An 11093-nucleotide genomic window follows, 5' to 3' on the forward strand; every position below is an offset into this window, starting at 1 on the left:
TGTGTAGGCATGTGCTCATGTATATTCATGTTTAGTTAAATTGCCCACTTTTTGTAGTATTATATATGACCAGCAGCTTAGTTAGCAGTGTAGATGCTAATTTTTAATTGAGGCAGTATAGGTTGCAGTAGAAGTAGCATTGTTTAGTTGACCACATGTATAGGTTGTAGTTCTTATGCTCTTAGTTGATTTTTTTAGAAGTGCCCTTTTATAATTGTAATTCTTCAGAGAGTAACAATATAAATGTTTGCTATATTGCAGCAAAGTGAGAATTGTGGGTTTCTTGCGTTGGTTGACCCAGAGTGGCCTCCCACAATGCAAAATGCATTGTTGAAGCTTTGGAAAATGTTTAAAGACAGCAGGCATGCTAGGAGGAAGGATAACCTGGAAATTTCACTTACTATCCACCACCTTAAAGAAGAGAAAAAGTATCTAGATGCCAACTATGACAAACTAGTTGAAGATGTCCATCAACTTCTCGGTGCACAGGAGGACAGGGTGTTGGATTTCAGCTATGTGCAAGCTAAGGAGAAGAGAGCTGAGGTTGCCACTGCATCAGTTGTGGCTGGCATGAAGAATGAAATGGAGAAGAAAGAGGCAGAGAACTTGAAGCTGAAAGAGAAGTATAAAGTGTTGATGAACCTGCTAGAAGCTCAAGGCAGTGTCATTAGGAACTTGAAGATGAATAATTTGAAAGAGAAGGAAAAGCTAACTGAAGGCAAAAAAAATTTAAAGATTCAGGTTGATGAGCTCACCAAGTCTGTGGAAAAACTCACAGAAGAGAATGTGCAGCTGAACCTTCACATGTCTGATATCAAGAGGGGACATGAGAATCTGATAAAACGCATGGATGAGTTAAAGCTCCAGCTAGTTGTTCAGTTCAATTCACTAGAGAAGAGCAAAGAGAAGTTGAAGTTGATCCATGACATTTTGAAGGAATGAGGTAGATGAAGATGATCTGGGTAGATGAAGCAGAGCATACCTATCATGATATATGTTGCTTTGATAGAAGGCTTTGCTTATCTTTTGTGAAGGGTGGTTTGATGAAGTGTAATTTATGGATGTAGTAGTTGTGAACAATGTTGAACTCCACTATGCTATGGTCTTTAGCTAATGTTGTAAGAATCTATTAATTATGGCTGTAAGAATCTATGGACATGTTGAACTCCACTATGCTATGTTATTTAGCTAATGCTTTCTTAGATGGCTCAAGTTATACCTCTGATGAAATATGTTGCTTTGGTGGCTGTTAGATGGCTCAAGTTATATCCAAATCAAACCTTAGTTTTATCAGATTCTGTTTGATGGCTGTTAGATGGCTGTTAGATTGCTTTGATGGCTCAAGTTAGTGCCGTTTTAGCCAAAAAACGCTGACGTGGCCACTATCAACCGGGATTGCTCTGAGTGGTGGCCCTGGTTATAATGAGTAATCGGTTATAACAGCATTGCGCGGGGGCGAACAGGAAACAGTTGGGGATTTGGGGGGAAAACTAGGGTCAGGCGACGGCGGAGGCGATTCCTGAGCAGGCTGGCGGCGGAGGCGATCTCGCAGGGGGTGGCGGTGGCTGCGTCCAAGGCAATGTCCTGGTCTTCGGGTCGTTCTCACGCTCCCAGCTTCCGTCGAGCCTCTGGAAGGAGAGGGGACGAATCGAGGTTGCCGGTGCCTTACCATGAGAGCCCGATGGTGTACGAGCCGGAGAAGCTCTGTTGGTGCAGGCTACTACCTCTTGAGCACTGCGTTGGTTTTCCCTTGAAGAGGAAAGGGTGATGTAGTAAAGTAGCGTAAGTATTTCCCTCAGTTTTTGAGAACCAAGGTATCAATCCAGTAGGAGATCACGCTCAAGTCCCACGCACCTACACAAACAAATAAGAACCTCGCAACCAACGTGATAAAGGGGTTGTCAATCCCTTCACGGTCACTTACGAGAGTGAGATCTGATAGATATGATAAGATAATATTTTTGGTATTTTTATGATAAAGAGAAATAAAAGATGCAAGTAAAAAAATGGCAATGGAAATAACTAAGTATTGAAAGATTAATATGATGGAAGATAGACCCGGGGGCCATAGGTTTCACTAGTGGCTTCTCTCAAGAGCATAAGTATTACGGTGGGTAAATGAATTACTGTCGAGCAATTGATAGAATTGAGCATAGTTATGAGAATATCTAGGTATGATCATGTATATAGGCATCACGTCCGAGACAAGTAGACCGAAACGATTCTGCATCTACTACTATTACTCCACACATCGACCGCTATCCAGCATGCATCTAGAGTATTAAGTTCAAGAGAACAGAGTAATGCTTTAAGTAAGATGACATGATGTAGAGGGATAAACTCATGCAATATGATACAAAACCCATCTTTTTATCCTCGATGGCAACAATACAATATGTATCGGTCCCCTTTCTGTCACTGGGATCGAACACCGCAAGATTGAACCCAAACTAAGCACTTCTCCATTGCAAGAAAGATCAATCTAGTAGGCCAAACCAAACTGATAATTCGAAGAGACTTGCAAAGATAAACCAATCATACATAAAAGAATTCAGAGGAGAATCAAATATTGTTCATAGATAATCTGTATCATAAACCCACAATTCATCGGATCTCGACAAACACACCGCAAAAGAAGATTGCATCTAATAGATCTTCAAGAAAATCGAGGAGAACTTTGTATTGAGATCCAAAGAGAGAGAAGAAGCCATCTAGCTAATAACTATGGACCCAAAGGTCTGAAGTAAACTACTCACACATCACCGGAGAGGCCATGGAGTTGATGTAGAGGCCTTCCGTGATCAATGCCCCCTCTGGTGGAGCTCTGGAAAAGGCCCCGAGATGGGATCTCTCGAGTACAGAAGGTTGCGGCGGTGGAATTAGGTTTTCGTGGTGCTCCTGGATGTTTGGGGGGTACATGGATATATATAGGAGGAAGAAGTACGTCGGTGGAGCAACGGAGGGCCCACGATGGTGGAGGGCGTGCCCCCTGCCTCATGCCTTCCTCCCTTGTTTCTTGACGGCCACTCCAAGTCTCCTGGATCACGCTTGTTGAGAAAATCACGTTCCCGAAGGTTTCATTCCGTTTGGACTCCGTTTGATATCTCTTTTCTTCGAAACCCTAAAATAGGCAAAAAACAGCAATTTGGGCTGGGCCTCCAATCAGTAGGTTAGTCCCAAAAATGATATAAAGGTGTAGAATAAAGCCCATTAACATCCAAAATAGATAATATAATAGCGTGGAGCAATAAAAAATTATAGAGACGTTGGAGACGTATCAAGCATCCCCAAGCTTAATTCCTGCTCGTCCTCGAGTAGGTAAATGATAAAAAAGAATAATTTTTGATGTGTAATGCTTTCTAACATATTTCTCAATGTAATTTTTCTTTATTGTGGCATGAATGTTCAATCCATAAGATTCAAGATAAAAGTTTAATATTGACATAAAAATAATAATACTTCAAGCATACTAACTAAGCAATCATGTCTTCTCAAAATAACATGGCCAAAGAAAGTTATCCCTACAAATCATATAGTATGGCTATGCTCTATCTTCACCACACAAAATATTTAAATCATGCACAACCCCAATGACAAGCCAAGCAATTGTTTCATACTTTTGATGTTCTCAAACTTTTTCAATCTTCACGCAATATATGAGCGTGAGCCATGGATATAGCACTATGGTGGAATAGAATGGTGGTTGTGGAGAACAGAAAAGGGAGAAGATAGTCTCACATCAACTAGGCGTATCAACGGGCTATGGAGATGCCCATTAATAGATATCAATGTGAGTGAGTAGAGATTGTCATGCAACGGATGCACTAGAGCTATAAGTATATGAAAGCTAAAAAAGAAACTAAGTGGGTGTGCATCCAACATTCTTGCTCACGAAGACCTAGGGCATTTTGAGGAAGCCCATCATTGGAATATACAAGCCAAGTTCTATAATGAAAAATTCCCACTAGTACATGAAAGTGACATCATAGGAGACTCTCTATCATGAAGATCATGGTGCTACTTTGAAGCACAAGTGTGGAAAAAGGATAGTAACATTGTCCCTTCTCTCTTTTTCTCTCATTTTCTTTTTTTTTCTTTGGGCCTTCTTTCTTCTTCTTTTTTTGGCCTCTTTTTTTATTTTTTTTATTTTTCATCTGGAGTCTCATCCTGACTTATGGGAAAATCATAGTCTCCTTCATCCTTTCCTCACTGGGACAATGCTCTAATTGAAGGAAATATGCCCTAGAGGCAATAATAAAGTTATTATTTATTTCCTTATATCATGATAAATGTTTATTATTCATGCTAGAATTGTATTAACCGGAAACATAATACATGTGTGAATACATATACAAACAGAGTGTCACTAGTATGCCTCTACCTGACTAGCTCATTGATCAAAGATGGTTAAGTTTCCTAGCCATTGACATGGGCTGTCATTTGATTAACGGGATCACATCATTAGGAGAATGATGTGATTGACTTGACCCATTCTGTTAGCTTAGCACTCGATCGTTTAGTATGTTGCTATTGCTTTCTTCATGACTTATACATGTTCCTATGACTATGAGATTATGCAACTCCCGGTTACCGGAGGAACACTTTGTGTGTTACCAAACGTCACAACGTAACTGGGTGATTATAAAGGTGCTCTACAGGTGTCTCCGAAGGTACTTGTTGGGTTGGCGTATTTCGAGATTAGGATTTGTCACTCTGATTGTCGGAGAGGTATCTCTGGGCCCTCTCGGTAATGCACATCACTTAAGCCTTGCAAGCATTGCAACTAATGAGTTAGTTGCGGGATGATGTATTACGGAACGAGTAAAGAGACTTGCTGGTAACGAGATTGAACTAGGTATTGAGATACCGACGATCGAATCTCGGGCAAGTAACATACCGATGACAAAGGGAACAACGTATGTTGTTATGCGGTCTGACCGATAAAGATCTTCGTAGAATATGTGGGAGCCAATATGAGCATCCAGGTTCCGCTATTGGTTATTGACCGGAGACGTGTCTCGGTCATGTCTACATAGTTCTCGAACCCGTAGGGTCCGCACGCTTAACGTTTCGATGACGATTATATTATGAGTTTATATGTTTTGATGTACCGAAGGTTGTTCGGAGTCCTGGATGTGATCACGGACATGACGAGGAGACTCGAAATGGTCGAGACATGAAGATAGATATATTGGAAGCCTATGTTTGGATATCGGAAGTGTTCCGGGTGAAATCGGGATTTTACCGGAGTACTGGGAGGTTACCGGAACCCCCCGGGAGGTTAATGGGCCATAGTGGGCCTTAGTGGAAGAGAGGAGAGGCGGCCAGGGCAAGGGCCGCGCGCCCCTCCCCTCTAGTACGAATAGGACAAGGAGAGGGGGGCGGCGGCCCCCCTTTCCTTCTTCTCCTCCACCTCTTTCCCCCAAGTCCTAATCCAACTAGGAAAATGGAGGGAGTCCTACTCCCGGTGGGAGTAGGACTCCTCCTGGCGCGCCCCTCTCCTGGCCGGCCGCACGCCCCCTTGCTCCTTTATATACGGGGGCATGGGGTGTCGTGGTTCTAAGTCTGGCAGTAATGTAGGGGGGTAAGTATGGAGAGGCGAGATCTTAGCTATGGAGAAGTTGTAAGGACGCAAGGTTTACGAGTTCAGGCCCTTCTCGGAAGAAGTAAAAACCCTACGTCTCGGAGCCCGGAGGCGGTCGACTGGATTATGTGAGTATGAGTTACAGAGGTGCGAACCCTTATCTCGGAGGAGGGGGGTGGCTTATATAGAGTGCGCCAGGACCCCGGCCAGCCCACGTTACGAAGGGTTCAATGTACATTAAGGCAGGGCGTTACTGATAACGCTAGCAATAAAGTGCTATGATGACCATAAAAGCTACTTAATGACCGACCGTTAGCGTGCGGAGTGACTTTAGGTCTCCTGGCCGTCGAGTGGTTGGATCTTGGTCGAGTAATTGCTTCTTGGTCGAGTGTCTTCGAGTCTGTCGAGTGGAGCACCTCCAAGTCGATTGAAAGGTGATTTATTCTAGAGGTTTCCTTGGGTAGGGCAGTTAGGACAGGTCCGTGACCCTACCCTAGGTACATAGCTTCATCATTAGCCCCCGAATGGATCGAGGTTTGAGTGGGGAAGGAGTTGAGGACTTCTCCGACTCATTTTCTATGCCGTGAGCATATCTTGTTTCGGATCAACGGACCTGAGTGATGAAAGCAACTCCCTTTTCAGTCGCCTTGATCCATTCTTAATTCTTCGCCGAATGAGTTTCTTTACTTGTAAGGCTCCGAGTGACGGTGCGGAGGAGATCTTTGGTCTGACAAGTCATTTGCTGCCCGCGGATTTAGTGGGATCCGAATTTTGGGAAGCGCGCGGGACGGGGGAGGCCGCAGTAATCGGACGAGATAGAGCGGAGCCGCCTCGATCCCCGCGCCACCTTTTTCGCCACGTATCGCTCGTGCGGTCGTTACGGGATTTGACAGAGCCATCTGGGCCTACCTGTCAGCCACTCGGAAGCGGCCTCATATAAGGCGTTGGACCGAAGTCTCCCGAACAGTGCGCCCCATTATCTCTTCTCCTCCTCACGCCTCTCCTCTGCTCTCGCTCTCGCTCCAGCGCCACCGCGCCACACGCGTCTCGTCGGCAGCAATGGTGAAGGAGAAGACAGCGGCTCTGGAGCGGGCAAAGAAGGCGACGACGAGGTCAAAGGGGAAGGCGACGAGCCGGGGCGGATCTTCCTCGCGGACTGGCCCGCCGAGGGGTTGGATCCAGGGCGACTGGATCCACTCGAGGATCTCCCAAGAGGACCTCAACGACCTGGCCGAGGGAGGGCTGATCCCCTACGACTCGGCGCGGCTTCCGGGGAAGGAATCCGAGCCGCAACCCCGGGAGGGTGAGCGCGTTCTTCTTGCCACCCATGTCGACCGTGGGTTTTCCTTTCCTCCTCATCCTTTCTTCCGAGGGTTTCTGAACTTCTTTGGGGCTCAACTCCACCATTTTACCCCCAACTCAATCGTTTATCTTGCCGCGTTCATTTCCTTGTGTGAGAACTTCTTGGGTTGTCGACCTCACTGTGGTCTTTTCAAGCATATTTTCACTTGTCGCTCCCAGACAGTGAAAAAGGCTAATCCGAGTGACGAGAGGACCCAAGTGATCCAGATGTGTGGGGGTCTTGGCATCCAGACGAGGGGAAAAAGCTCCTTTCCGGCCATGATTCTTGCCGATTCAGTTCGCGGATGGCAGTCGACCTGGTTCTACTGCAAAGACCAGTCGACGCTAGGGCAATCGACTGGCCTCCCTCCCTTTACCATGGACCGAGTGGAAAAACCCTCCCCTTTGAAGGTGCTCCCAGAGGAGAAGGCGCACGTGAAGGTGTTGGTCAACCGAGTGGTCCAGCTCATTCGTGACGGGGTCACTGGTATGGATCTCTTGGAGGTCTTCCTTCAGCGGCGCATCCAGCCTCTCCAAGCCTGAGACCACCCGATGTGGATGTATTCGGGTCTAGAAGACTCCACTCGGATCCACCCGGAGGAGGTCGATGATGACACGCTGGAGAAGTGGCTGTGGAGCATTACCGGGAACAAGGACAATCCATAGGAGCCAGGAGAGTTCCCCCATTCGACCAGTCGCGTGCACCAGAGCAGGTCTGATTCTGAGTTTTTGCTTGTAATCTGAATTCACTCACGCAGCTGTCTGTATTATGTCGACTGACTTTGTTCTCCCTGCTTTCTTTCAGGCCATTATTGAAATGTATTCGATGCCCAACGGGGAGCAAGAGCAAGCTCTGGAAGGCGAGGCGAGTGGTGGCGAAAGTGGCGAGTGGACTTCCGATGGTGAAGGGGATGGTGGAAGTGATGACTCAAGTGATGGGGAAGAAGTCGAGTCGCCTCCTCGCATAGAGAGACGATCCAAGCTTGACCAAGAACGGCCGAGTGCCCACGACAAGGCAACTGCTCAGGCTGGTCAGTCTTCGAAGCGTCCTCGGATCTCTTCACCAACCACGACTGAGAAGGCGCCAAAGAACCCCAAAGTTGCAGAACCGAAGACTCGGAAGGCGCTGCCGAAGATCAAGATCGATATCCCTGTCGCCTCCGCGTAAGTGTCTCTCCTTGTATTCACTCGACGCTCCGCGCTGTTTGTTTTTCTTGTTTTAACTCGACAAACTTTGGAATTGTCAGCGCTGCCAATTCCGGGACCTCAGCTTACAGGGATGATGATGAGGTGATGGAAGATGCGGTCACTTCTAATCCAGGTATGATTTCTGCCATACTGTCTTTGTTCAGTCGATTCAACTGCAATGTGCACCATTGGGTGACGTGATTTTGGCAACTGAACTTTGCACAGCTCCCAACATTATTGACCTCCCTGATGATGATGAAGAGCCCGAGAGGCCTTTGATGAGGAAGAATAGGCGAGCTCCTGCAAGCGAGGCGCCACAGTCGACGCCGAGGGCGAAACCAGTCGTTCAGGACACTGGTGACGTCAATCGGGGTTCTGTTACCTTCGCCGAGCCCCTGTCGAGTGCCTTGCCTTCTTCGTCGGTCGCTCAGGCCCCTGTCGACCCGCCTTCAGTTTTTGCGACCCATCATGTCCCAGAGGACGAGGTGAATGCTGCTAGGGAAGCCATACGCCAGGCGGTCATTATGATGGAGAAGATGAAGACGGTGCGGGACGCCAGCCAAGCCGCCTATGATGCCAGCTCGGCTCTCCAGAGCAACGTTCAGGTTAGTCGGCTATCTGAAGATTCTTTCCGAAAATCTTTGCATCTGTACACCCACTGGGTGCGTCGATTGAAGTTTTGGACAAGTGGGGGCACGCTGAGTGCACCCACTGGGTGTAGTTCCCGAGGCTACGGCGGACTGCTGGCAGTCGACCGTAGTCTTTGTATTTTGTCGAGTAAAACCGAACTGGTAGTTTGTCTCTTCCACTCGATCCGGTCGAGTGGGATCAGAACCGGTGGGGGCACGCTAAGTGCACCCACTGGGTGTAGTCCCCGAGACTATGGTGGACTGCTGGCAGTCGACTGTAGTCTGAGTTCTACTTTCTTTCTCTCCTTTTTTTTGGACTCGACTTCGGCGGGTCGGTCGAGTAGGATCAGAATCGGTGGGGCACGCTAAGTGCACCCACTGGGTGTAGTCCCCGAGACTATGGTGGACTGCTGGCAGTCGACTGTAGTCTGAGTTCTACTTTCTTTCTCTCCTTTTTTTGGACTCGACGTCGGTGGGCCGGTCGAGTAGGATCAGAACCGGTGGGGGCACGCTAAGTGCACCCACTGGGTGTAGTCCCCGAGACTATGGTGGACTGCTGGCAGTCGACCGTAGTCTTAGTATTTATTGCCTTTGTTGTTTTTTTGCTGTAACGATAACTTCTCCCCTTTGATTTCAGAAATCTTGTGATCTTGGAGCTCGCTTTGCTGACTTGGAGAAGCACCAGATTCAACTGAACCTTGATTTGGAGCTGGCCAGGACAGAGCTACAAAAGGTCAGAGATGGCGCTGCAGGTAAGACAATTTTGTCGACTGGTTGGTTTTTAGGCTTGAGTACCCTTCTGCTATTTCCGAATCAATCATCATTTCTTTGCAGAAAAACTGAGAGAAGCTCTGGCGAAGAAGGATCAGGACTTGGCTGCTGCCCGTAAGGAGGCTGACGACAAGACCGCTCTGGCCGAACAGAAGCTGGCTTCGGTCGGCCAGTTAGAAGAAGAGAATACCAGGCTGAAGACCGCTCTGAATGAAGCCAACAGGGAGTGTACACGTTGGAAGAAGGATAACCTCAACCTGAACGAAAAGATGGAAGGCATCGCTCGCAGGAGGGACGATCTGGAGAGCTACTTGAGGAGCCTCGCCAAGAAGTTGTACATCAAGCTTGAAGGTGCACATTTAGTTCCGACTGGTGTTTTTTTTGTGTCGACTCAGTGTATGAAAATTGACTTATCCTTGGATCGTGAATGCAGAGTTTTGCCAGAACTTTGAAGAGGAGACTGGGCAGATCGAACCAGGTTTGGATCCAATCAACTCTCCCGTGAAAGATGAAACTGCCATGAATCTGCTCCAACTGGAATCTCGCATCGACGGTGCCGTGGACTACTTGGCTCGACTGAAGGTCGCCATGTCACGGATCGACCCGGCACTTTGGCCAGAGGCTACGCTCCAAAACGATCTCGAGTCTCTGATGACTTGACTTAACGGAATCCCTGACCGAGTGCAGGAGTGGAAGAAATCTTCTGCTTGGTGTGGCGCTGATGTGGCTCTGTCCTTGGTTCGTGTCCACTGCAAGGAGGTGCGACAAGACAAGCTGGCAGCAATCAAGGTCGCCAACACCCAGAAGCATGACTTCCGAACCTTTATGGAGACTTTCATCGCTGCAGCCACTCGGATAGCCGACGGCGTCGACCTGGATGAGTTCGTCGAGCCTGCCAGCCCTCCTCCCGCGGAGTGAACAAACTCTTATGTCCTACCTTAAATTTGCCTCGGAATGCCGAGTGGTTTTTGTAACCGTTAAACTTTTTCGGGCTGCATGCCCGAGTACCTCGATCCGTGATCCAGAACCTTTAGAATTTTATCTGAACTTGGTTTACCGTTGAATATCTTTATGAGTCTCCTGCTGAGTGAAACCATTCTTCATTCGAGACAACTTTCTGTATTCGCAGCGCAACCCCGAAGGAGAGGGAAGCAGATGACCCGTGTCTTGTATTTGTGGTGAAGCTCTCCAGGGGAAGGCGGCGGTCGACCCACACCCTGTTACTGCAGAGTGGGACGGAGCGCACATTGTATTTGTGGCGAAGCTCTCCAGGAGAAGGTGGCAGTCGACCTGCGCCAAGTCGTTCTTGAGGATTGAGATGTGTTTTGTACTTAGGCGAGTACTGGACTACAGCTAAGCCCCCGAGTGGGAGGATCGCCCTCCACTCGGTAGGATTTTTTTTTCAAACTTAGGCGAGTGCCGGACTGCAGCTAAGTCTCCTAGTGAGAGAACCTAGGCGAGTATTGGACTGCAGCTAAGCCTCCGAGTGGGAGGATTGCTCTCCACTCGGTAGGATTTTTTTTCGAACTTAGGCGAGTACCTGACTGCAGCTAAGTCTCTAAGTGGGAGGACTTAGGCGA

The 11093-nt window shown here is 47.8% G+C and overlaps 1 protein-coding gene across 1 annotated transcript; it reads left to right on the top strand.

The window, feature by feature from the left end:
- Positions 1–315: 315 nt before the first annotated feature.
- On the top strand, positions 316–942 carry LOC147960735 (uncharacterized). The gene has a single exon (XM_087536391.1). It carries the CDS (start codon positions 316–318, stop codon positions 940–942), a length of 627 nt encoding a protein of 208 aa, XP_087392517.1.
- The last annotated feature ends 10151 nt before the right edge of the window (positions 943–11093 follow it).

This window comes from Triticum urartu, chromosome 7A, assembly GCF_056163025.1.
Source record: "Triticum urartu cultivar PI428250 chromosome 7A, HENAU_Tu73, whole genome shotgun sequence".
Taxonomy (NCBI): Eukaryota; Viridiplantae; Streptophyta; class Magnoliopsida; order Poales; family Poaceae; genus Triticum; species Triticum urartu.